This window comes from Thermobia domestica, chromosome 14 (assembly GCF_964235325.1).
Source record: "Thermobia domestica chromosome 14, izTheDome1.hap1.1, whole genome shotgun sequence".
In the NCBI taxonomy this organism is placed as follows: Eukaryota; Metazoa; Arthropoda; class Insecta; order Zygentoma; family Lepismatidae; genus Thermobia; species Thermobia domestica.
Window position 1 is genome coordinate 143,748,494 of NC_137467.1, and position 27,044 is coordinate 143,775,537.

The 27,044-nt window shown below is 37.5% G+C and overlaps 1 protein-coding gene and 1 non-coding gene across 2 annotated transcripts in view; both read left to right on the forward strand.

The window, feature by feature from the left end:
* Spase22-23 (Signal peptidase complex subunit Spase22-23) overlaps positions 1–14,866 on the forward strand; it is a 28,547-nt gene extending 13,681 nt beyond the window's left edge. Inside the window, exons 4-5 of the mRNA XM_081738974.1 lie at positions 4,561–4,664; positions 14,492–14,866. Coding sequence (XP_081595100.1) covers positions 4,561–4,664; positions 14,492–14,621 — 234 coding nt within the window. The 3' untranslated portion in view covers positions 14,622–14,866. The remainder of the gene's footprint in view (positions 1–4,560; positions 4,665–14,491) is intronic.
* On the forward strand, positions 7,901–7,975 carry TRNAR-UCG (transfer RNA arginine (anticodon UCG)). Its single transcript has one exon. It is a non-coding gene; the product is annotated as a tRNA-Arg (tRNA).
* Positions 14,867–27,044: the final 12,178 nt, after the last annotated feature.

The following is a 27,044-nucleotide window of genomic DNA, read 5'->3' on the forward strand; positions in this document are numbered from 1 at the left end:
AGACCACGTACACCCTTTCATGACAACTTGTTTCCCAACGGTAGTGGCATTTTTCAACAAGATAATGCGCATGTCACAAGGCCAGAAGTGTGAGGGAGTTGTTCGAGGAACACATTGGCGGGTTCCAATTGATGTGGTGGCCCCCGACTCCGCCGGATCTAATCCAATCAAACACAATCCTTGGGATGTGATTGAACGTGCCGTCAGAGCGCATCGCCCCCCTCTCCGGAATATAAGAAAATTAGGTGACCTATGTGTGTGCAGATATGGTGCCAACTCCCTCCAGCGACCTACCAAGATCTCATTACCTCCATGCCAAGAAACGTCGCTGCTGGTATCTGTAGTGAAGGTGGACATACCGACTATTCGGTAGGTGGTCACAATGTTCTGGCTGATCAGTGTATAGTTTAAATAATGCAAGCAGGACAAGGTGGCTCAGTGGTAGATCGAACACCTCTGGTGCGAAGAGCTCTGGTTCAATTCCAGGCCATTGAGTTTGTGGGAGGAACAGTGAGTTTACTCCCATATTCTAGTTTGATCAGTTCTTTTTATAATTATTCTTTTTCATCAATCATCCTTCTCCTTTAGCCTAAAGAACATAAATGTGGGACATTAAACAAGAAATTTCATTGCATCTAAACTTGCCACTATTTTTTTTTAAACACACATGTTCTTGGGTCTGATGTTCTCATGGTGAAAAAGACTTGTTTAATGGTTGCGAAAGAATTGAAAGTTGATAAGAATAATTATAAATATTTGGAATTTCTTTGTTGTGCACAGTATTGAAAGTTTAACCCTCGGATTACCAACGGGAGGGGGGTACTTTGTGCCTACCACAGTTTTCTCTCTTTTTTTAAAATTATTCTTCCAATCGTTCGTTTAAAATTATAAGAAAATATGTTATTGCTCAACATTTTTAGCTAAAGCGAATACCTTACGGTGGTTCAAATTGAACGTTAGTGTGTGTCATAAAATTTGCTATTTTAAGTTGGTGGCCGCAAGTATTCCCCGTTGGTAGGAGATATGCCTGACACTTAGTAGTGTCACTCCTAAATGGCAGTATAGTAAATAGCTATATTCCGCCTTTTCTGAGTTTGTCAGTTAGTCTTATCCCGTGTACTGTTCATTTTGAGGGTTTCACGTTAGTATGTCTCGTATATTTGCTATTTTAAGTTGGTAGGCACAAAGTAGATGTGACTGACATTTAGAAGTGTCACTCCTAGATGGCAGCATAATAAATAATTGTTAGTCTTATCCTGTGTGTACTGTTCACTTCAGTCTCTGTAGATTTTTGTAAGAGTTTTCTAATTTGTTTCTTCTTCAAGTTATATTTGATATTAACAGGTGGCCACAAAATTGACCCCCTCCCCCTTGTTAGTCTGCGTTACAAAGAAATACCTAGGTAGTGCAAGGGTTAACAGAGATCTTACTTTATTACTGATTTTTATCATACTTTATTACATTAATAAAAAAAAAGTGTTGGATAAAACTTTTCTTTACTGAATTGTATAAGCTTTTATGTTCTTAATGTTTGAAAAAAATTTATATATTGAGTACGTTCTGTTGAATTTGTTTCTTTTTAATGCGGGTACTCGTAATAGTGCAAACTTGTTGCGATAACGTTTTTCTTATAGAATGTTTCAGAATGTTTGAGTCTTTTTATGCGTATTAATTTCCACAAATAGCTCTGAAATTTGTTGTTTATGACTTAATAGGTTACATACTCAATATTTATAATTAAAAGAAATCCGTACCCTGAAAGCATCCAGAGTTAGTCAATTGTTTACGTTTCGACAAATAATTTCTAGCCTTCCTCAGCACATATCCTGTCAGAAAACTAACACTGTCTGTTTAAATATATCTCGTTAATTACATTTAATTATTATTGTTGATAATTCTTAAATTATTTTTAGTCAGCTACGTATAATACCAGTTAGTGCTTATGAAGAAGAATATTTAGGGAAAAGTATAATTTTATGAAAAACTACATGTATTAAGGAAAGCAATCATATTCTGAAGAAGAAATCAGTTGGATGTATTTCGACAGAAAACGTGTTTTCAGAAAGAATTTGTGCTGAGGAAGGCATTTTTTTTTTCGAAACATACACAACTGGATAATTTCTTAATTCTTTTTATGAATAGCTGTAGAAATCTTTAATTGATGTTATGCTGTCCTTCAATGAAGATTAAATACATGGGCAGAAAACAACTACTAAGTTCTGCATATACTAAGTTTTCTCAAATGACAACAGATAACATGAAAAACCTGGAATTTGAATTTTTAGCTGAAAGAAGCTTAGAATTTAAGCAGAAAGTTGAATTTTTCTCAGAGTTACCATTTTCACTACACGTGTCCACTCTCCTTAGGGGCTTATGTTTTGAGAGTATGTGGATGGCGACCACAGTGATATCTGAGCTGAGTCACTGCTTCCATTTGCTTATTACACGTTCATTTTATTTATTTATTATTTCTTTACTGTGGCAAGGTTTCCACAGATGTGGAATATCTTCAGGTGAAATTTCTATCGGTGTTTTTTTGTGCCAATTCAAAATACCGTTTTTGTTACAGGTACATCCCATTCGTTATAGGAAGCTTTCTTTCTCATTTTGATTTACATATATTGAAGAAGGTATAGCAACACCAATATTTGATTTCCCAGGTTTTAAAATGGGGAAAAGCAAGACTACATTTCGAAAGGCCTGTGGAAAAGGGCTATTAAGCTTACCCATTTCATTCAAGACGCAGACCATGTAAAACTAATTTGACATTTCAGGTGGGGGAGTTGGCTCGTTAAAGTCTCATGAGGAGAGAGAGAAAGAAAAGTAAAATAGCTGTTAGTGCAGAGTGTTCAAGTTCTGGTATTTTACAGTTTTCGTGCAGTACTAGTACCAAATCTTCTGCTTCTATGGAACAGGTAGCTGCATTCTAACATCTAAATCTGTTGTTACGGAAAAGGGTGACGATGCTACTAGCTAACAGAAGCTAGTGGTGTGTTGAACAAGTACATAATCAAAGATCAGGCGATGAAATAAGATTACAACTCATTTGTCTGCCAGAATCCAAGCTATGCTATCGAATTTTCCCTTAATGTTCCCTGATTGTGAAATTGCTTTTAAAAACCCAGTTACACAAACACAGTAGGTTAAGTGACGAGACTACTTTTGGATTGAGTCCGTATATCTAGTAAATATTGTTTCATAACCTACGCAATTGTGACTACTTCACGGTGTCTCACGGTGAAAGCCTAACTGTATCTTTACGACGGACCTAGTAGTTCGTTTTCAGAATATCGAAAAAAACTGTCGCCGCGACGTAGTCATTGTGCTCCCCAGTATTGCTAAATACATTTTTAAACATTTTCAAGGAAAAGTCTCGATTATTTTAAGTTATCACAAGTTTCTTTTGATGACCCCAACGTTAATTTGAAATTTCTTAGCAACTCGAAGACCTTTCTGAGTAGAGAATATGTATGTTCGTATTAAGGGGCTTTCAAGGCTGCACAACCAGAGATGGCTGGAAAATAAATGAGTTTTTGAGATCATTTTACTATTTATTCAAGGACTTTCTATCTAGAGTGGCAGGCTTCATTACAGACTCAGGAACACAAACGTTTTCTCTCAAGTTCTGCTCTATTAAATAAGTGGAAAATTCAAGAGCGATCTATCATATAATGCATATGATTCCTAGCTTAAATATTTATGTTGATACATTGAAAACAAATACACCTGAAACATCAAACTTCAATAAAGTCAAAACCCACATTAGTGACCTGCAAGACTGGGTTTCCTTTTATCTCTATAGAGGTAGAAGAACTGCCATTCGTTATGCAAGAAGATTATACATAACATGTAATCATATAAATTAACATATTCGTAGGATTTAAATTAATTTTTTTTCGTGTAATTGATGTTAAAAAATCACTACTACCAATGGATATGAATCATATGTAAATTAAAGGTGGGAGCTCTGCTTGCTTTTATTACTATCCTTCTGATGGGGACTGTTAACAATAACAACTTTTCTTCGTTAAAAAAATATAAAACCTGGAAAATAGTATAAATAGACCTGGGATTTAAAACTGACATTTAGTAGACACCCTGTGAGAGGAATTTGGCTAGATTTGTCATTTGATACTCCACATGACTTCCATTCTATTTTAAAAATTTGAGATAGGGACCATCAAGGTAGGGCTTTTATCCCAATGTACAGTGATAAACTCGGCCTACATCTCCATTTCAGAGAAAGAAGACTGTCGTAGGACTTTTGACTCACCCTGCAAACTACCTTAATGTAATAAATTTCTTTGCATACTTACAGAAAACGATGTTGACTAATAAAGGTTGCAAATCAAGTTCAAGTTATTGGAAGAGGGGGGAAAAAGTGCATAAAAGAGATGACTATTTACATTCTCCCGGATTCAATACTTTGTGAGATCTTGGAACTTTAATTTAAAGCTTGAGCAGTGATTGGGATATTTTACAGTCCGTCTCGTATAAGTTAGGTATTGAGAAGATTAGATGTACTTACTTTTGCTAATTTATTAATTTATTTATTTTTAGGTGGTTTTATGGGACAAGATAATCCAGCGAGGGGAGAATGCTGTGCTGGATTTTAAAAACGTCAACACAAAATATTACTTCTGGGATGATGGAAACGGGTTAAGGTAATGTGTCATATGAACATATACTCCTCGCAAAATGTTTGGCGTATCATAAGAACAAAAGAATGAAGTAAAATTTCATTAATGTATCACACAAACGTAAATTTGGAAGTGTACAGTATTTGGAAGAAATAGGTTTGCTGTTCATTATCAATACATCGTGATAGTTGTTATCTTTCTACTTTTGTATTGTATTTTTGTTTTCTAATAGCGTTATTTTGGTTATGTAGTTTTGTCGGTAAATTTTGATATTCTGTGTTAACCCTTCAAGCCGGGTACCGAATACACACTCGGCATTTAAATGCCTACCAGATAAGCGGAATCCCGAGCACGCATTCTGCGAAGCCTTAAAGAATTTACCATTCTTTATACGTACTTCAAAAGTCTTAATACCAGGGCATTATTTAAATGATGCCAGTAGGGTAGGGAATTCGTGATTTAAATACCAATACCAATACTTAATATTGATTTTCTGACGAAAGTCTCAGATTTTATGCGTAGCATGAAATAAATGAAATTAAAATTGTTACCTTTAATTTGTGTGAAGTTACTTTTTTATTGCCGAATTGTCAACTGTAGTCTTCATCAAAGTGTAAATTTCTTCCAAGGCAGTGCATATCCTTCAGATACTCGTGTTGTTTTTCTGCCTCTTTTGAATCTTCATAACATTCGTACTTTTGTGGAAAGATTATAAAAGTGAAATAGTCATTTTAGAAATTTTTATGCCAAGTGTCCTGATATTTTTTTGAGTAATCGCTCTGATATAAAGCGACCTTTTTCTTTATTTTTTTTTAAAAAAAAGGGTTTGCTCTTTGTCTTACTTGCAGGTAACTTTCTATCAGTAGTATTTCATTCATCAGATATTAGAAACGTATGTTTAGTTGTCAGAGAGGAGTAATTGTGCACAATTCGCTGTTTTTCATTGTAAATAGGCAAATCTCAAAATAATAACGAACTTGCAAATTTCTTCGAAACTACTGATTTGCGACCCCCGGTTCATAGGGACAAATTTGTTCCAAATAAGTTGTAGAATAACATCTTTCAAGGAATAGTCGAATTATCAGTCACCCTGTGTGTATATATATACAAAGTGGAACATTTATCTTGATACACTCTTGTAACTTTTAAAAAGACAAAAAGCACTGAAATTTTGTACCATGCATTTATCGGTAGAGACATACTGTTTGACATACTCGGTGATACCACCAGGTTAACAGTGTTGCCGACCGAACATATATTTTTTGTTCAAATGGCACTACGTCAGATTATTTCATATTTCAAATCTATATGTTAAACGAAAACTTTTCTGTAGCAAATTTGTCATTCACTGTTGCAAACCAAGGACGTTATAGCGTCACAAACATTTACATTTTGGTTGATTCGATTTAATTTTTTGAGTTTACCATCTCTTTTAGCAACGAGGCTATATGAGACGTGAACTTACAACTTAACGTGGTTCAAGCTGGCAAAAAAAATGAAATGAAATCTTTCAGTTTTACGTCCCACGATTATGCCGGTTAGGCTAAAGGAGGCGGTGATTATGAGAAAGGAATGAAATGGTGGAATGAAGAAAGTGGGAGGAAACGGGAGAACCCCGAGAAAACTCACGAGCACGGTGTTTGTCCACCACAAAGTCCACACGGCGCGAGCTGGGATCGAACCAGGGATCCCAAGCACCGGAGGTGAACGCTCTACCACTGAGCCACCGCACCCCCTTTCAAGCTGGCAGAATAGCTTGAACCGGGTCATTTGTTCGGAAACTGTTGGGTAAATGGAAAACTCGGCAAACACGTATCCCATCAGTTTCAAGGACACACTTTTTGGGATAAAAACTTCGTCTCACGGTCCCACACGGGGTCCTACTCAAAATTTTCAAATGACAAGGGGAGTTAAGTAGCACATCGTTTGAAAGCTGTTGTAAAATAAAAGAAAATGGAGCAAGTGTCGACTCTCTATAACCCTATGCAAAATGGCGGCGGGTCAAAATGTAAATAAAAAGACTTAATTGGAAAGTCTATGACTACCCCTATAAATCGGAAACGGTGAGACAAATGTGAAAACAGGAAAGTCAGTGTGGCATTATTTTCAAAGTACAACGGTTTAAGTTAAAACATCTTGTCCCAGGGCCCCCACAGGATCCGAGGTGGGGTCCAACTAAAAAGTTTTCAAATGGCAAGATAAATTAAGTAGCACATCGTTTCAAAGCTCTTGTTAAATGAAAGAAGATGGAGCAAATCTCGACTTTCTATTACAACCTTGTGAAAAATGGCGGTGGGTCAAAATGTAAACAAAAGCTTTATTGAAAATCCATGGCCGCTTAAAATCTGTCATTCATAACAGTACAAATCTAAATCTCTATTTTTCTGTATTATATATTTAGAAGCAATAAGAAGACTAAAGAACAATTGAATTCGATTCACTTCACTTATCATTTCATTCCGTAACAACACATATATGTTTGGTTCCTAAGTCACGTTCGTCATGGTTCTCTTGATATCATTTACGTGAATATTACGAATATGCGATAAAGACACAACTATGACTTACTATTCGTACTGCTAAACAAAAGTTGAATACTTTGGGTATTTTTCTAATTTTGTCATACGTAGTTCATACCTGAAGGACTTGCTCAACCAGTCAAGTTGGGGGCTCTATTGTAAAGAATTCGTGATGGTTACATTTGTATGCCATTCGTTGTTTTCCTCGCTATATTTCAAGCAATACCAAATATACAAAAAATATATATATATATATATATATATATATATATATATATATATATATCATTTACGAAATTGGAGAGAAGTACCAAACCACGTGTAAATCATTTCAGTACATCGAGCTGCGCAAACTTTGTTTGTCGCAATATCCAAGAAATAGCATATTGATATACAAACTCATTTTTCACGCTGGCAGCCATATTAGATTACAGATTATACTCTTTGATATTTTGTGGATATCTGCTATTAATCATAAACGTAAATACCACATTTCGCTTCTCCAACACCAGTGGTTTGAGCTGGACATACGTTGAATACATAGTGCAGCATTTTGAACTCAATATGTAGCGTTTTTTTTTTAACATTTCGCATCTTTTCGTCACCTACTGATCAAATTCATGCCAAATTTGTTTTTCCTAGCTTCAGCAGTTTGGTATACCTATCGTTTTGATATAGGTTTTAAGCGACCATCTTGGATTCAAGGTGGCCATATATTTTCAATTAAGATTTTGTTTACGTGGCCCCGCGTAGCGTAGTCGCTAACGCTCTCGCCTTCGGTGCGAGCGGTCCCGGGTTCGATTCCCGGTGGGGTCACTCGGTCGAAAAAGTGTAAAACGCTTTTTCAGGCCAGCCACCCTGAATGAGGTTTTCCTGGGTTTTCCTCATTCACACCAGGCAAATGCTGGGGTGGTACCTAACTTATAGGTCCCAGGCCGCCTCCTTCCCTCCCCAGTCCTTTCTTCCTTCCCTTTCCCCGGATTGTGTGCTCGCCGAGGGACGTCATCCCTCAAATCGTGACGGGCTAAATGGCCTTAGATGCCGAAAGCCCAGAACTCTAAATCCTAAATCCTAAGATTTTGTTTACATTTTGACCCGCCGCCATTTTGCACAGGGTTGTCGTAGAAAGTCGAGACTTATTCCATCTTCTTTCATTTAACAACAGCTTTCGAACGACGTGGTACATAACCTCCCTTGCCATTTGAAAATTTTGAGTAGGACCCTGCGGGGGCCCTGAGACATTTTTTTTTTTTTTTTTTTTTTTTTACCCCAAAAAGTGTCCTTGAAAATGCTAGAATACGTATTCACCGAGTTTTCCATTTACCCAACAGTTTTCGAACAAATGACTCTGTTCAAACTATTCTGCCAGGTAATTTTTTGTAGCTTTTATATTACAAAATATCTTATAACTCACGATATCCCGCCCTGTGGCACGTATAACTTTGGGATTCGTCTAGTTATAACATATCAAATGCAAACACAGATGTCTCGTTCGGATCTCAGCGGAGCAGCTTTGTGACCCTCCCTTTTCTGGAATAGATACAATAGGCTTACTATGGCAGGGGGACAGCAAAACGCATTTAGTATTGTAGGAAGTTGAAGAAAATGGCAAAATTAAAAAATAAGATAAACAAGTGTAAATGAGTTTCTTTTCCGTTATTTGCGTGTTGTGTAGACTACGAAAAATTGCAAGAAACGTAACTTTAAAACCTGATACCACCTAAGGATTAAGATAGGTCTTTCAGTCAATACAAAAGATATTTTGTTGATAAAAATTCCCCTGAGTGGGAATTACATGATTTCTTGCTCTTGCATAGATACTTATATTGGTAAAACTAAACGGAATATTAACATCAGACTGAAGAAACATCTAAGGGAATCACGAGATGACAAAGAAGCTGCTTCGCAATTGTCCAAACGTTAAAAAAAAAAAAAAAAAAAAAAAAAAAAAAGTTTCACACCGTGCAGAATCAGAGATTGAAAGAAATATTTTTTGAGGCGCGTTAAATTAGAATGAAACTTCCAAAACTCAATATTAAAACAAGTAAATTTCGTTTCACAGCGTGAAACTATGATATACTTCCAAACTGTGGGAATTCAATACTCAAACTCGAAGTAGTACATCTATAACTACTGGTTGCAATAAATTAATAAGATCAAAGATAGAACCAGTTCCTCGTACACTGAATCCATGTCCAAAAGCCATTACTCTCTATTCCTTACTGTTCTGTTCTATGGCAATGAAGGTTGAGACCGGAACTCGTTAACTTGAGCCACTTCCGAATTAAATAGATGGTTAATGGAGAAGATGGAACCTATTCTTGTAACTCTGAATCGACTGCAGAAAACCGCATCTCGATATCTCTCTCCGTTTTTGCTTTGTGGAAATTAGTGTTGAAACCGGAAGTAATATTAAATTTGAACCGTTTCCGGTTTTGATAGTGTTCGGGATAGTCATTGTAGGTTCTCTTGAGACACTAAATTGTTTGCAAAAAATAAATAAATAAATAAAAATAGAAGATCGCTATCTGTTACCGTTTTCGTTCTATGGGGGGATAAACGTTGAAACCGAAAATGACTACCGGTACTTTGAATCACTTCTGGTTCGAATAGAAAGTTAACAGAGGAGATTGAACCTATTCTTGGGACGCTGAATCGATTGCGAAAGTAACCGCCGGCAGTAGATTTCGAGTCGCTGAACAGATTGTAGCAAGTGCGTGTGTATGCCGTTCTCGAAACCTCGGGAAAGTGAAAGGGAGTGACCTATAGAACAGCGTTATGCGATCAAGTTCTGTGTCAAACTGAGCAAATCTGCTACGGAAACGTGTAGTATAATCCGTGAGGTTTATCAGGACCCACTAGCGTGCGCAGGACATTGGGAATGTGGGTGCCAGATCTGAAGTATCACCATATGGAATGTCGTCCTTCCCCTCAGAAAAGATAGCGTCATTGCTCCCGACACTGCGTCGGCGACGCACGGTACACATGCAGACGGGAAATAATTTACACGTAATCTCTTCTTAGTTTGTAATAATTCTACATAAAAAAAAATTGTCTAATGGGGGTGCCAAGGCACCCATGGCACCCACGTTGGGCACGCCTGTGTCAGGATCACGTGGCACAAAATGTTCAAAGATGGCCATGAAGCGGTTAAAGATGATGAACACACTGGACGTCCCTCAACGAGTCAAAATGAAGACACTGTGCCGAAAGTGTGGGAACAGTTGAACGCAGACCGTCCGCTCAGTGTGGGCTTGATTGCCGTAGCAGTTAAATTTGCTGAAAAGGATTGTGCACGAGGTAATCACAAAAACGCTGAACATGAAAAAGTGTGCGCGAAACTTGTGCCCAAAGTCTTGACTGACGATCAGAAGGCACGGCATGTGGCTGTTGCTCCAGAAATGGTTGCACATTTGGAAGAGGATCCAAATTGTTTAGATAATGTTATCACAGGTGACGAAACGTGGATCGTCGAGTATGAGCCTGAAAGAAAGCGACAAAGTGCAGAGTGGCACACGAAGCACTCTCTAAAACTGAAGAAAGCTCACGTGAGGAAGTCGCGTGTCAAATTCATACTCATTGTGTTTTTCGACGCGAAAGGATTAGTAAACAGTGAGTTGTATCTGCTGGATAGACCACCACCGGTAAACTTTACGCAGCATTGCTCCACAGTTTAAAGGATTGCCTTCGCCGAGTGTGACCGGAGATCGCCGACCAATGGACACTCCGCCATAGCAATGCGCCCAGTCATATGTCGCTAGTTGTCTACGAAGTGTTAGCCAAAAACAACTTGACAGCGTCACCGCAGCCACCTTACAGTCCCGACCTGGCTCCGTGTGACTTTTCTGGTTTCCCGCATCAAGAAGGTCCTGAAAGAACAGCGTTTTGACACAATTAACGCGGTACAAGCAGCTTCGACGAGGTGTCTCAACAGTGTTCCAGTTGTCGAGTTCCAGGAAGCCTTTGAAATTTGTAAAAAGCGCTAGCAACGGCATATTGATGATCAAGACGCATATTTTGAAGACTTCTAGTTCATTGTACACAGGTGTCAAAAAAATGTGTAACATATGAGACCAGTTCCGATACTTTCCGGAAACACTTTATATATTGAATCCATATCAGAAAGCAAATACGAACTCTGTCTTACTGTTTATGGTCTGTGGAAATCAATATTGAAACCGAAAGTGGTAATAAATTTCTACCATTTCCAGTTTAGTAGAAAGTTGTAAGTAAAGATGGTATGTTTTCTTCAGAGCTGAATCGATTCCGATTGCTACCGTATTTGTTGTATGGCGGTCAACGTTGAGACCGGAAAAGGTTAATTTATATCACTTCTGGTTTGAAGAGTTAATGGAATAGATGGCTCCATTGTTGGGACGCTAAATCGATTCCCAAAAACTCTTCATCTCTCTTACCGTGTGTACTATGATAACTGTTGTCAAACAAATGTAGCCATTCTATAAGACTTCCAATGCTTGTGCGTAGCAAAATTTGAAACTTTAATAAAGTAAGAGAGATGATTTGTCTTATTGAAAGTAGTGCAGCACTAGTTTACACCACATTTAATTTCAATTTACCGTTTTATATTACTTCATTTAGGATCAATTTTCCTCTAGTAAGATTATTGTGTGTTTTTAATATGGTTTTGTTTGTTATGACTGCAGCACGTGTCGTCACTGATGTTAATGTACAGTTAAACCAATCGCAACCCCATTTTCATAACTTCTTTCAAATTTCCCTTTTCTTTTATTTAATTTATTTATTTTATTATTATTTATTATATGTATAGAAAAAAGTATAATAAGATCAGAGAAGGGAAAGGAATTCTAATAGTAATTAGGAAGCAGCGCAATTACCAAACATCATGTTAAAAAGAAATTCAAAAGAACATAAATGATGTGAAGCGTAGCATTATTTTGCATAAACGGATTTGTCGTGGTAAATTGAGGTATAAATTATAGATTATCTGAATACGAGAAAACGAACGTTTGCTCCGTGAACATTTTTTTGTACCCTTGCATTCTGTTACAAATCTGTTATAAGAATGATGTTTTTTAGTGATGGCCATGAAGTAGTCCGAACTGTATGATTCAATTTCTTATAAAGGGGCACGGTGGCTCAGTGGTAAAGCACTTACCTCGAGTGCGCGGGGTCCCTGGTTCGATTCCCGTTCAAGTAAGTTTTTGGTGGATAACATCGTGTCCATAGGTTTTCTCGGAGTACTCCCGTTTCCTCCCACATTTCATTCCACCAATTCTTTCATAATGGTTCACTTGCATTAATCATCCATCTCCCTTAGCCTAAAGGGCATGGTCGTAGGACTTAAACTGAAAGATTTCATTTCATTTTTCAATTCCTGGTAATCCTTTTGAATCAGAATAATCGCTGTACACTTGTTCACGTGGTTGATGGTGGTCGTGAAAAGACACTGATGTTATTTGGTCTAGGAATTAATTCGTGCGGTTTTTAATAAAAATTGAAGCTTTATTTCAAAAACAAGGTAAATGAATACGTTAACAAAAATATTGTCCATCGCTAGCCACTACTTTCTCCCATCTTTCAGGCAATTTACGGATTCCGTGTCGAAGGAATTCCTCATCTTTTGACGCAATCTAATCAAAGATCCATTTTTCGATATTTTCTGAAGAAGTGAACCGCTGTCCAATCAAATCGTTATTCATGCAATCGATCAAGTAGTAGTCAGACGGAGCAGTGTCTGGTGAATATCGCGGGTGGAGTAACACTTTCCATCCGACATTTTCCAAATAGGTTTTGACCGGTTTTGCGACATGTGGTCGAGCGTTATCATCTTGATAAATAAGTTTATTATGCCTGTTATTCCATTCTGGTCGTTTTCAGGCCAGAGCTTGCTTCAAACGCATTAATTGTTGTCGATAGCGGTGTCCATTAATAGTTTCACCAAGTTTCAGAAGTTCATAGTACACCACACGTTTCAAATCTCACCATATATACAGCATAACCTTTGCACAATGAATATCTCGTTTCGGTTGTGAAGGACGTGGTTCACCATGCTTCACCCAGGCCTTTTTTCGTTTAGGATTCTCGTAATGAATCCACTTCTCATCACCAGTTACAATTCGATGCAAAAATCCCTTCCTTTTCTGTCTTTGAAGCAGCAATTCGCAAAGGGTTTTTCTTCTTTCAACGTCTTTCTTTTCAATTCATGTGAAACCCAATAAGACATCTTTTGAATCATTCCTATGGCTTTGAGACATTTGGAAACTGTTGTTTGCTCAACTCCAAATGCTTCTGCAAGTTCGTCCTGCGTTTGACACTAATCCTGATCAAGCAATGCTCTCAATTCTTCATCTTCAAATTCTTTTGGCTGTCCAAATTGCTTTTGGTCTTCCAAGCTGAAATCACCACCTTTAAACCGTGCAAACCACTTCTGACACGTTCGCTCAGCTAGAGCATGGTCACCAAACACTTCCACTAAAATATGATTACTTGCGGTAGCACTTTTCTTCATGTTAAAGCAATGAAGAATAACTCCCCGCAAAAACACTTTATCAGGCACAAAATGCGCCATTTTCAGTTGAAGAAAAAATGTTGTTGTTTCCGCTTCAAGCAACTGACATATACTAAACAAGATGCTCAATGACAGTAGTTTTCAACGCATGTTTGGATCAACGAAACTATGGGACAATAAGCTAGTTACGCCATCTTTTGTAAAACCGCACGAATTAATTCCTAGACCAAATACAATATCGTGTTTTTTTTTTTTCTCAGAAATGTGAAATGTGTATGCGTAACACAAAACAATAGTTACAAAGGGTCTAGTTTTAATTCAATTATAAATATGGTACAGATTTGATCTAATGGTATGTTATCAGGAACTTAATAGTGGTATTTGAAAGACGTGTGCTAATAGTAAACTTTTTAGTATTTACCATATTCTGTGTTATTGTTTCTAACTGTTCTTCGTTACCATTCTTACATATTACGCGTTGGTGCCGAAAGTGGTAAACTTTGTAAGAATAGTGTAAATGTCTTTTTAATGTGTTAACGTAAGCGTTTAATCTTTTGATTTTCGAGCTTTCGACATATCTCCAGAGGCAGTAATGTTAGGTGGTTAGGACTGGAGAAGATGCAGATCATTCAATTCAGGTGCCAATGAAATCACACGCCACAAATTTTCTTACTATGGCGAGTATTTATTGTTGGAATATTGTAGTTTTCTACCAACGTTTTTTTTTTTCTGTCAAATGCCACTATTCCGTTCCTCTAAATTAAATAAATGTCAGCGTATAACCATATTTCTTGATCACTTATGATATTGCGTCTTTCTTATTTACGTATCTGTATTTTCAGGGGGAATGATAACGTAACCCTAGTATTATCATGGAACGTCATACCTAACGCTGGACTTCTTCCAAATGTCTTAGCTTACGGGGAACACAAATTCAAGTTCCCTGCTGCGTATACTACATCGCGGGTGTGAGGTGGATGGCACCGAAAAATCAAATGGTGATTGGAGCGTTTGTTTTTTTTTTAAAAAAAATTGATTGCACGAGTATTTATCGACGTTTTTTTAAAGAACGAACAATCTCATTAATTGCACTCCGTAATTTGTAGAGTATTTGGGGCATTGTTTGGTTGTATATTGTGTGATTGATTCATTTGTTTGTTAAAAAAAAAGATGTTTGTTACTCTATGGTTCCCTAATAAAAGTCATCCTGTACGATATTCAGTGATTTTTGTTTTCATGTGCCTTATAATTCTGCATGTTTCACAGTTAATACGGAAGGTAGACAAATACGAGGGATGTTTTCTTTTCAATCTCCGTTAAGCACCAGAGGAAAACCATGTGAGATTGTGAAACTTTGATAAGCTAGCTCTGTTCATTATAAGTCGCACATTCCCATGCAAAAAAAAAAAAAAAAAAAAAAAAAAAAAAAAAAAAAAAAAAAAAAAAAAACCTTAATGATTGTGGAGTACAGAGCCTAAAAACGTATCGAATACCATTGGAAGACCATAATACAGCCGTATTTCATCGTCGAATAAATAAAGAATACGACGGGAACTTTATACGAGGGGTGATCAGAAAGTAACGTTACTAAACCTGCAGTAAAACATGTATATATTATTTTATACAGCCAACAGATAGTACATACATTAGGTTATTTTTCGACATAGTCTCCATATCGCTTGAGGCACTTGTTGCATCCTGGGATGAGTTTGAAGATTCCCTCCTGGTAAAAATACTGTCCTTGCGTGTTCATCCACGTTGCCACGAAGTGTTTCACCTTCTCATCTGAAGCGAAGGGACGGCTTCCTAGGTGCTTCTTCAAGTGCGGGAATAGGTTAAAATCGATTGGAGCGAGGTCCGGGCTGTAGAGAGGGTGGTCGGTGATGTCCCAGCTATGTTGAAATCTGTTGATGACGTGCTTGGTCGGCCACTGCGCTCCTCGTCGGTGACGTTTTCTCTACCAGCCGCAAACTTTTGACGCCATTTTGTGACATGCTGAAGAGATTGTAATGTCTCCGTAAACCTCTACCGGCCGCCGGTGAATGTGAGCCTTGGTTACACGTTTCACCGACAGAAATCAAACAACTGAGCGGATTTCTTCGCGAGACCAGTTTCCTGAACTAGTCGCCATTTGTGTTTTCCAACAAGTAACGCCGTAGGTAGCGGGTGGCTAAAACTGCACAGTTGCCAACTCCATATATTAAAATTACCGCACACTCCTCATTCCTCTATAACAGACAAAATTCTAGAAATATCTCCCTTGTAACCTTAGTTTCTGATCCTCTCTGGTAAGTAATTGCTTTGTGCACAAGTATTACAGCGATACCATCGTAAAGGACGAGAGGAGACATGCGTGGAAATCCATGGCAGAAGACCAATCTTGTGGTTAGTAAAAAGGATAAAATATAGCCTGATCTTGGAATTACGGGGAACTCAACAACTGCCTGGAGAAATTGAATTACATCACGTAGTTCATACTTGACGGGCGCTTCGATTCCAATCTGTATGTTTTCATCCTTCTTGCTGCACAATGATTGAAGGATATAATCTTTCTTTTGGTATGGAGGGTGACCTTCAATGGGCATGTTTGGCTTATCCGCATTTCGCCATCTCCAGCGGCTTAACGGACGTCGAAAAAAATTCCTCCCTCGTAATATACTATTTATTTATTCAATATTAAACAGAAACATGTGTTTAATTTAGTACTTAAAAATTGAATTAATTACAGCGAATAACAATTGTCGTCCTAATTCCATATCATCTTGTAGACTGATATAGAACTTTTTTTTAAAATAATAATTCTTTATTTCGTGTGTGATACATAAGGTACTAGCAGAATATCCATTTTGGACATAAAGCGGTGAATTTGGATTTAAACGGCATCGGAAATGTCACTGTTGGTCTCAGTGACCCCGAAAACTATGGATTCGATACTGATATCGATCATTATATATATCTTCCCCGTCCTCTAAGTTGCGGGGCTGAATTTGGGATTAAAGGCATCAGGAGTGTCACTGTTCATCTAAGCGACCCCGAAAACCACGGATTTGATTGATTGATTGATTTTTAAAATAGATTTGGATTTAGGACGAGCATAGAATCGCATTAACATGAAATAACCTGTAAGTTGGACGTGAAATTTTACAATTTTGGAATGTATGGTTCAAGCATGAAGAGAGCTCCAAAGAAATATGGTACTTATGAAACGTAACAATTGTTGTTTTTGTGTTGACTTATAATTGTTATAATAAAATAAGAAGACATTTTTGTGTAAATTTCGGAAACAGCGAACTTTAAAGACTAAGTGGATCAAAGCTAAGGAAACGTATCTACATGAAGATATAGTGAAACCTGTATTTGGATTCTTTGCCTGCCAGACGTATTGCTGAATACGAAAATGCGATTTTTGGGACCGTGCATTTTCATTGACATGGAAGAGATTGTGAAAATTGTAAGGTTAGCGTCATACGAACAACAAAGACAGTTAATCAAAAGTGAAATATGCATAGTCCTACATATATATATATATATATATATATATATATATATATATATATATATATATATATATATATATATATATATATATATATATATATATATATATATATATATATATATATATATATAAGTTCGTCACTTGGTTTTTATTTATTTTCTGCCAAAGACTGACCTTTAATTGCTATTTAAACAGCAATTCGTTCGGAAAATTCGGAAGCGAATATCATTGAAATTTTCTTCCTTTTTTCATATACCATGGCTATTGCTGTCACAAAAGCTATAATTACATCTTCTGAACTAGTAGAATTCAAAAGTACAGAGGCAAGTTCGTGAAGTCTTCATCTTTTAGCAATGTAATCATTTCACCTTTACTAACTGAGAACAGTCTTAAAGTTGTGTCACAGCCAAGCAGTGCATGGGCAAACAGAATGTGTGTTAACAATGTTTTGATCCAATTGTTCTCTAATGCATTTTATGTCATAGACGGACGTTTCCTTTCCGCATCTGAACACACACAAATTGTGTAAGGTATGTTCACAGCATGAGTGAATAAGCAGAACAAGCAAATCAGTATCATCATCAATTACAACTGTAGTCATATTTTCTACTGATGGAATGGTTGTTTTCACATTTGTCACATCAGCATCATACTGTGCCTGAATGACATCACACCTGATACATCTTAATCTCTCTCAAGGTACTTTTTTTTGTTTTGTTTTGTTTTGTTTTGTGTATTTATCTTGAATATTAGCTAGGAACACGTTTTGTTTATCCAACGCAACTTTTGTTTCTGCTGAGAATACTACAGAAGGTCCAACTACAGCTCTTAGGCGACGTTGATGGATTTGGAACTTTGTGTTCAGTTCCTCATGATTATAACCATCAAAAACAACAGTTGCATTCTTGTATTTCTTCTCAACATACATGACATAGCTATCAATCACATCGCTGAACAATGTCTCTCGTGTTCAGGGAATGCGATGTAAAAGTGAACCACTGTCAATAAAGTTATGCACTTTGTCATCAGATAGGGATTTACAATGTGAATATTTCCGTAAAATATGCGCTAGTTGGGATTTGGATACTTTACGCATAAGGCCTTCCTTGTCAAAAAGTGATACTGGAAAAGTGCACAATTCATATGTGAACAGTTCCCACAAGTCGTAATTGTTAGTCTGCGCATATAGCAACAGGCGTTGAAACAAAAATTGGTGGTCAATGTGAACAGCATCATCTTTTTCATGTAAAGTACACAACTTCCATGGTACAAACCACCTTGTATTTCTTAAATGAAAATGCAGAATCTGTGTCCCATCATCTCATTCAAAATAATATTTCCTATCTCTTCTATTTGTGGGGGGCGCGGTGGCTCAGTGGTAGAGCGTTCACCTCCGGTGCTTGGTGTCCCTGGTTCGATCCCAGCTCGCGCCGTGTGGACTTTGTGGTGGACAAACACCGTGCTCGTTAGTTTTCTCGGGGTTCTTCCGTTTCCTCCCACTTTCTTCATTTCACTCATCTCATCGTCACCGTCTCCTTTAGCCTGACCGGCATAACCGGGGGACGTAAAACTTAAAGACTTCATTTTTCATTTTCTTCTGTTTGTTCAGAATTGATAGAACTGTCAGCAGCCACACCACTAACAACCTTTCTCAAAGGGTTTTCTTTGTCAAATACATTCAAGGGAGACAATAAATGTAATACTTTCTGAACATCTGCTTAATACTGCTCTTGCATGTTTGTACTTTCCGTCACATACAACTCACTGATATTACGGTACGTGTTTCTGAACTCTCTTATGGATGCATTCATTTGACCAAAGAGAGGACATGACAAAACCCACAGAGCTCTGTGTTGTTCTATCATACCTGGTCCATAAGTCAAGCCACCTTATCCCTTCACACTTTTCATCAGCACCTGCTCAATTACTACGTCAGTTGACAGTTCACCCCAGGAACGATCACTTCTTCAGACAACACGTTACCCTTCACAGAACTTCCGGAACTCCAACATATTCTGTATTACAATCTACAACTTGTAGTGTATGCTCTATGTCCACTTGCTGCAAAGAATGGAAGTATGTCCGTCGCAACTGATAAATGCATCAACCAGTTTCAAGTACGTTCAGCCTTTATGCATTTTCGAACATGATCTATCGTTTTCATATACGGAAGCTATAATGAGGCTATCCTATATTCTTTTAGAAATTATACAAAAAATGAAATCTTATGTTTTAAGTTTTCCACTGCCTCTATTACATCTAAATGACTCCTTCAATTCAAACAAATCTGAAAGGACCGATTTCGCAACAGTGAGATCTAGATCATTTTCACATTCAGTGGCTTCTCTGAAAAAATATTGTGAACAGAGATTAGAATATTATAAGGTGTCCACATATCGCCCTTGCCACTGCTTTTCCAGAAAGTATATGCTTCACAACAATGCTGTCACAGATAAGTTAAAAAATCTGAGTCCAGACCCTGCCATGATGTGCCCGATGGATTCCAGGAAGCTCATCAACAGATGAAGTCCACCATTTTCTCCAATATACTGTCTTCCTTTTCATTTGCTATAATTCCAAGTGCTTTATGTAAATAGGGGCTGGTCGAGTTTCAATATTACATACAACGAAGGGAACAATAGAAGGAGTACATTCGTTAAACATAGCATTTTGCTCTTTGTGAACTTATCATTGAATGCAATTAGTAACACATGACATCAGGGACAGACCAAGGCAAAATTTTCACCTCGGCAAAGTGACTTTTTGGCATCTTCGCGTATGGTGGAGCCCTGGTGCCCAGCCCTTAATCCATCTCTGTATAACTTTTTTTTTACAATCATTATGAGGTAAAATTTCTCATTGGAATCATTGTGATGGTCAGAAAATGCATCTATTTTATGAAAACCATTAAATTCCATTATGGTGGCCTTATGACAAGAGTGGCGTTGGTAAACTTTATTTGATCATTTTTATCACATCTTTTTCAGTAAGAAACAATTGTCAGACTTTATGTTGCAATTTGCGGTTCAACCTTATCTTTACCCGACTATAAGGACGGTGGTAATTCACACATCATCCCGTGTTACTTGTACACAGTGTTCGTAGGTTTCCTTAAGAAAATTTCCCTCGACTAACAAAATTTTCCCTAGTTTGTTCAGTGTTTAATTTCTGTGACAGAAGTTATGTGATAAGATTAATTTAGCCATATTAAAGGAAGTGCCGGGCACAGTTGTTTTATTTGTTTGCTTTTTGCTTCTTTGCTAGTTTGAAAAGACTCACACTTATTCTCCTCTCTTTCTCTCTCTCTCTCTCCCTCCCTCACACACACACACAGACACACACAGAATTTCTGAAAGACAAAAATTTAAGCACTTATATTGGTCAATCAGACAACACGAGAATTTCCCTGGATTTTTTACGATTTATCGAAAATTTTCCTTTTACCGAGATTTATCTATGAAATTCCCCTAACCTCAAACTACGAACACTGCCTGTACATTGTTACTGCACTAGCAACCGTTCATTGACGGAGGTGTAGACCCAGGTAGGCGTGGCCATCGATGTTACTGGATTTCCTGTGTTGCTATTTGTGTGATACATTGGCCTCAATGCGTTCACGCACTCTTCGCGAAATCCAACAACAATGATCGGAGACGTTGCCATGTTAGTTTACGTTAGATAACTTACTACGAGACTAATGATACGGTGTGAACATAACGAATATTACTCGACCTGATAATATTTTTTATTTAGTATCTGAAAACAAAATGATTAAACTATTTTTTCTCTTCCTTTTTTTCTTACCTGTTCAGCGCGCGACATTAGAACTGCTGGGTCTGAAGCAGACGACACCATCCCTCACGTTAAGCAGCGACGACGCTGCACTTCACTTCCCTCAATTCCGCTTTGTTCCGATCTAAAGGTGAATTTTAGTATAGTTTTTGGATCAGAGCCCACAAAATTTTTGAACAGCTCCTAAATCGAGTTTTCATTATTTTCTACGGAATAAGCACATCATACTAAGTTAACTAATAGTTTGGGTTTGGCTACATTGTATGTAGTTCTCCAGATATGTGTACTTTTTTTTTTTTTTTTTTTTGATTGAATGAAATATATTGGATCTTTTGATCAAAAATGACGTATTTATACACCCAGCCACAAAAGTATCTCCCCGCCCCAAGTGCTCTAATTCCATTACTTGGGGTCCAGGTCTTTTGCAGTTGTGAGAACGGCTAGCCAGATGTAACCCAAGTAACACGTAACTTTTCTCGGCACTGACCAGTTGATAGCACTGAGTCAAGTCTGTATGGAAGTAAAATTGTAAGTAAATGACACACGAAAAATTTCTCCATTCAGAGATCAATATCTCTGGTTCAGAGCGTGTTGTCCAATGAACATCATATGTTAATCTCAATGGGCCTTATTCAGACTCGTTCTGATTCGTGATTAGTGTCATACTAAAGAGTTTCACTAAGATATGTTTCCTGCAGTAGTCAGCCCTTTAGTATGACGCTAATCATACGTCAAAAAGACTCTGCATAAGGCCCAATATTACTGTTTATGTAATGTATTTTTTCATTATATACTGTATATTCAAAGAAATAAAAACACTGATCACATATGAAGCAGAAAATGTTTGAAAGTAGATGAAAATATCAAATCTAGAACAAGTGCTGGAAATAACTGCATTGTCTTCATTGAGAGACCTTCTCCAATTCTCATTCCAACATCTTTTTCTTTCTGGAGGAGGAAAGATCTTGTTTGTCACACTGAGTATGCATTGAAATTGAAACAGAAACACTTGAAAAAGTTTCAGCCTGGCCGGAATTCGAACCCGGTTCCACCAAATAGAAGTTCAATGCGCTAACCACTCACCTACCGCGCTATTTAAACTTCCACCCAAACTAATACCTAGTTAAAGTCGTTTCATGGAAAAATATAAACAAGATACTCAAAAATAATAAAAACAAACAAATATAAATAAGAAAATATAAGCAACTTGTGTGAGTGGCTTAATGACTTACTCGAGATTTCCTTGTTTAACTCAAAAACAAGTTATTTAGACATTGCTCAATGAGGAAAATATCACGAAATGTTCTTCAAGTTGAGCCTACGTCATCGGAAGAGCCGTAACTTGTGGGGGGGAGCAACTGCCCCCGCAGAAAAGCTCCCCGCCGTTCGAGGGGGCCCATTTTGAGATAAAATTTTCTTACTCCGTATACGATACGAACATGAAATTAGAAATGAAGCATCAAATAGGGTAGCTACATTACATAAACAAAACAGCACACAAAAGGTAAATAGAACAAAAATGAGTGGTGGACCCATTTCAGTAATATTTATTCGTATGGCTTTGAGATTTATCAATATTGTCCCCTTAATAATTTTGTCATTGTTGAGGGCAGAAAGAGTTATGGTTTATTGCACATGCACTCATCTAAGTAAGAAAAGAAAGAGATGTAAATGGCGTTGATCTGTTCGAAAGAAAGTTTGTTACTAAGGAGAAAAGTATTATGGCTTGTGAAGTAAACTAATAGCTAAAAAAGGAAGCCTGTTGATTTAGGTTAGTTACCAAGTAGGTAAGGGAATATGTTAACTAGTAAATAAACATTTAACAGCTGGCGCAAGAGGTGATTTTGAACCACGTTTCTTTTAGTCGGCCAGGCCATGATGAAGTCTAGAGATCCTATGTATATTTCATTAAAGTGCAATGTGCAAATGGTAAAATTTCTTAGTGATACGGGAGCAGCAGTTTCAGCAATTGGTTATACTGATTCAATATTAGAGGGAACATTGATAGAACCATTTAAAGGGAGACTGAATAATGCTGACGGTCCGCCAATTAAAACATTGGCAAGGTGTACAGAAAAGTGCAACACCAAGAATTTAAAGAGTATTTGCCTTTAATGGTTGCTCAGCAAGAGTCGTTTCAACCAATTCTGGGTAGAAGTTGGCTAGATCTAATGGTTCCGGAGTGGAGAAATCAGTTGACTTCTATGTTCGACAGTAGAAGTGAATTGAAACAGATTCAATCTGTTCAAAGTCAGTCTACTAATGTACTAAGAGATAAGATTTTGTATGTTTAAAGAAGTATTTGATGAATCTATAAATGTTCCTATTAAAGGTTATAAAGTATCCATTCCCTTAAGACAAGGAGTCACGCCAATATTTAGAAAGGCATACGAAGTACCTTATTCATTAAGGGAACAAGTCAAGAAAGAGTTGAGCACTTTATGTAATGCTGGTGTGCTAAAGAAGATTTCACAGTCAGATTGGGCTACTCCAATGGTGATAGAAAAAAAAGAATGGGCCGGTTAGACTATGTTTGGATTTCAAGCGTACGCTGAATTTAGTCACGGAGAAGGTTAGTTATCCTCTTCCTAAGATAGAGGACTTACTTAAGTTATCTAATGCAAAACAGTATGTATTGTTAAACTTGAGGCAAGCCTATTTACAATTGGAAGTTCAGAAAGACTCGCAGAAATATTTAGTGATAAATACACCTTGGGGATTGCACTTGCAACACAGGCTTCCTTTTGGACTTAATTGCTCAGCACAAATTTTTCAAAAGTTATGGACTGTTATACAAGATTTAGAAGGAGTAGCATGCTATCTAGATGATGTACTAATTTGGGGAAGTTCAGTTGAGGAGTGTTATCAAAGAACTGTGCAAGTATTAAATAGATTCGTTGATTTCAACATACATGTGAACAAGGAAAAAGTTTTTTCTTTGTCGATGCCATAAAATATCTAGGTTATGATATTTCTCCCAAAGGTATTCTCCCTGCACAAGACAAGCTGCAGCCTATACTGGAGACTCCTTCTCCTAAAAATATAATACAACTACAGTCCTTTCTTGGTATGCTCAACTTTTATCACAGGCACTTACCTTCATTACCGTCACGCATTCCAGCGCTGTACAAGTTACTAAAAAAGGGAGTATCCTGGGAATGGACTAGTGAACAAGAAAAAGAATTTGTATTGGTTAAAGACATGCTGAATAAATCCCGAATTTTGCAACCCTTTGATGAAACAGCGAAAGTGGTACTTATGACTGATACCTCGCCAGATGGAGTTGGAGCGGTATTGTATAATGATATAGGTGGACACTTGAGAACAGTGGCGTGTGCCTCGGCTACTCTGAAGCAGAGAAAAATCATTCCCTTACCTACTTGGTAACTAACCTAAATCAACAGGCTTCCTTGTTTAGCTATTAGTTTACTTCACAAGCCATAATACTTTTCTCCTTAGTAACAAACTTTCTTTCGAACAGATCAACGCCATTTACATCTCTTTACAACTTCCTTTTCTTATTTAGATGAGTGCATGTGCAATAAACCATAACTCTTTATGCCCTCAACAGTCATGTATGGAATGGGCCCAGGGAGTAACTAACGGAACCGCAGACCTTGCCGTGTGGGTCATGTGGTAGGGCCCACGGGCTACGGGAGGCCCATAAAGATTAAAAGAAAGTTGTAGAGAGGGGGCCCAATAATTAGAAAGTTAACTCTCTAGAGAGCCCAAATAAGTTTATTAATGCTTGACCCCCCTCCCCGCAAAGAATCTAAGTTACGGCGCTGGTCATCGGTTGCAGGGATGGTCCCGATTTATATTACATTTCGTCTTTACCGTAACTTCTAATTTCCAAAGAAGAAAAGACGACAGAAAGTATTTTCACATTCTCTGAATTGTAGAAATAGGCAGTTCTATGTTTATGTTCCATAACTACTAGTTTATTTTCTTATATTCATATGAGGAGTTTGTGGCAGATTGAACCGGTGACACTAGCCGTGTGATCCCGGGCGTACGGCTTCTGATCATGAGGCGCAATCCACTAGGGTTTCAAATTCCTGTGAAGAGCAAGGTCGGGATTTTAATTGTCATCAGTATTTCTGTGTTCGTGTTCCTGTAGTGTTTGGAATACGTCGAAAGGACATGAGGTGCCAGTGGCGAACAATACTCAAGTTGGGGCGATTTGTTTAAAAAAATGTGAAAGCAGGAAACTCCCATTGCAGCTACTTAGGTTCAAATCCCGTCGTGGTAATTAGTAATTTTTCTGAATGGGAAGATGTTTATGTAATTGGTATTGTAATTATGTTATTCATTTATTATTATTATTATTACCACAATGGAAAGAAAAAATAACAGTCGAAGGTATCCATAGGAACAGAAAAGTTACAGAGTATGTCAGATGTTTCTTAGGTTTACACATGAACGCAATAATATTATTACGTTTATGGATTTACAGATAGAATTATCATTTTATGACAACAAGAAATGGAATATACAGATTTGTTAGCTGATAACAGTAATGTATTTTGTTTCACCCTTCTTCTAAGTAGAAAGGTGAGGTGACATCTTAAATAGTATCATTCTCGTGACAAGTGATCCCTATTGTAAGTTCGATCACTATTTGCAATTTGTGCACAACTAGGAACAATTCCTTGGAACTCATATTTGGCCCATACTACAGCAGTAAGGACGTGTTTAGCCCTTATGTGTTTATCAATTCTTGTCCAAACACGTTACTTGCCAGATAGTTACAAAGGTTGATACGGATGACGTAATTTTGTGTTGTTGGCATTTAACCTGTAAAGGAAGTTGTCTCAACTCTTAGACCCAGAGAAATTGAAATATTTTTCATGTTAATATACATCAGAAGTATCAGTTATGTAGATTATAAAAATTTCCTGAATTGCCACAGCCGGAATCGAACTCGCGTCCCCAACATTATGAAACTAACGCTTAAGCCACTACTCTAAGACATCACTGTTCTGGGAAAAGGAAATATGGAGCTGCAGTGAATTCAGTAATTACACACTTTTACGATTCCAGTGTAATAATGCTGAAACTTTTTGATTTCAGTCATGATAAAATAGTAAAGTATTATACAGAAAGAATAGTCCAGGGACGTCAACTTTAAATTGACAACTCATATGTACGGAAGCGCTGCCGTATGCTCTCGCCTCGGGCCCTGATTTTTCACAACGGCATTGCGTAGATACTTATATTGATTGGAATATGGTGTTTCAGGGCACTGGATTATTTTTTGTTATGTTAATTAATTTAACGAACCTTCCTCAGTATTTTGTTTCCTACTTCTACGGGTTTTACTCACTTTTACAGTTTTTCCACTAAATCTTTAAGAGCAGGAACAAAAACAGAAACATGGAGGACAGTAAAAATCAAAAACACTATTCGCGCGTTCTTCCTTTGCGTGAAGTAAAACAATAAAATACGGTGAGCATGCAATTTTTGGTCTTCCATTTTCTATGTGGTGTCAAATCCAGAGTTGGAGTGGGTCAAATTGATCGAGTTTTCTGAGTGGGTCAACAGCATGTGACCCACTGCGACCCATCCGCCGTGACCACTGCGACGCACCATCCACCGTGACCCACCACTCACTATGACGCACTCTGACCCACCGACCCTCTGCTCACTGCATTGTAGACAGCATCTGACGCGACAAAACGCCAATGAACCACAAAATTACTCCTCAAAATATGTTAAATCGCCTATATGTGTGAGTCTATAAAACACTTAAAAAGTACCCCGGAGGGGGGTCGAACCACCAACCTTATGATTACTGGGCGGGTGTTCTTCCGACTTCGCTACGGAGGCGATGAAGGAGACGTCGCTTGTAAAGGGATAAATCGTTGAGATCTTTTTAATTTGGTCAATCAGAATGCAGTTTTAACCGTATATATGAGACGATAACTGTTTGGGATAAGATAAAATGCATTCACCATGTAATTTTATAACAAAATGACGCGTGTCTATTTACTTTATTTCATACTTCTCCCATACTCACTTTCTAATGATCGACGACAGTTGCCATCTAAATTCATACAATTATCGCACTCAAGATTTTTCACTTCATGATGTTGAGGCAGAGG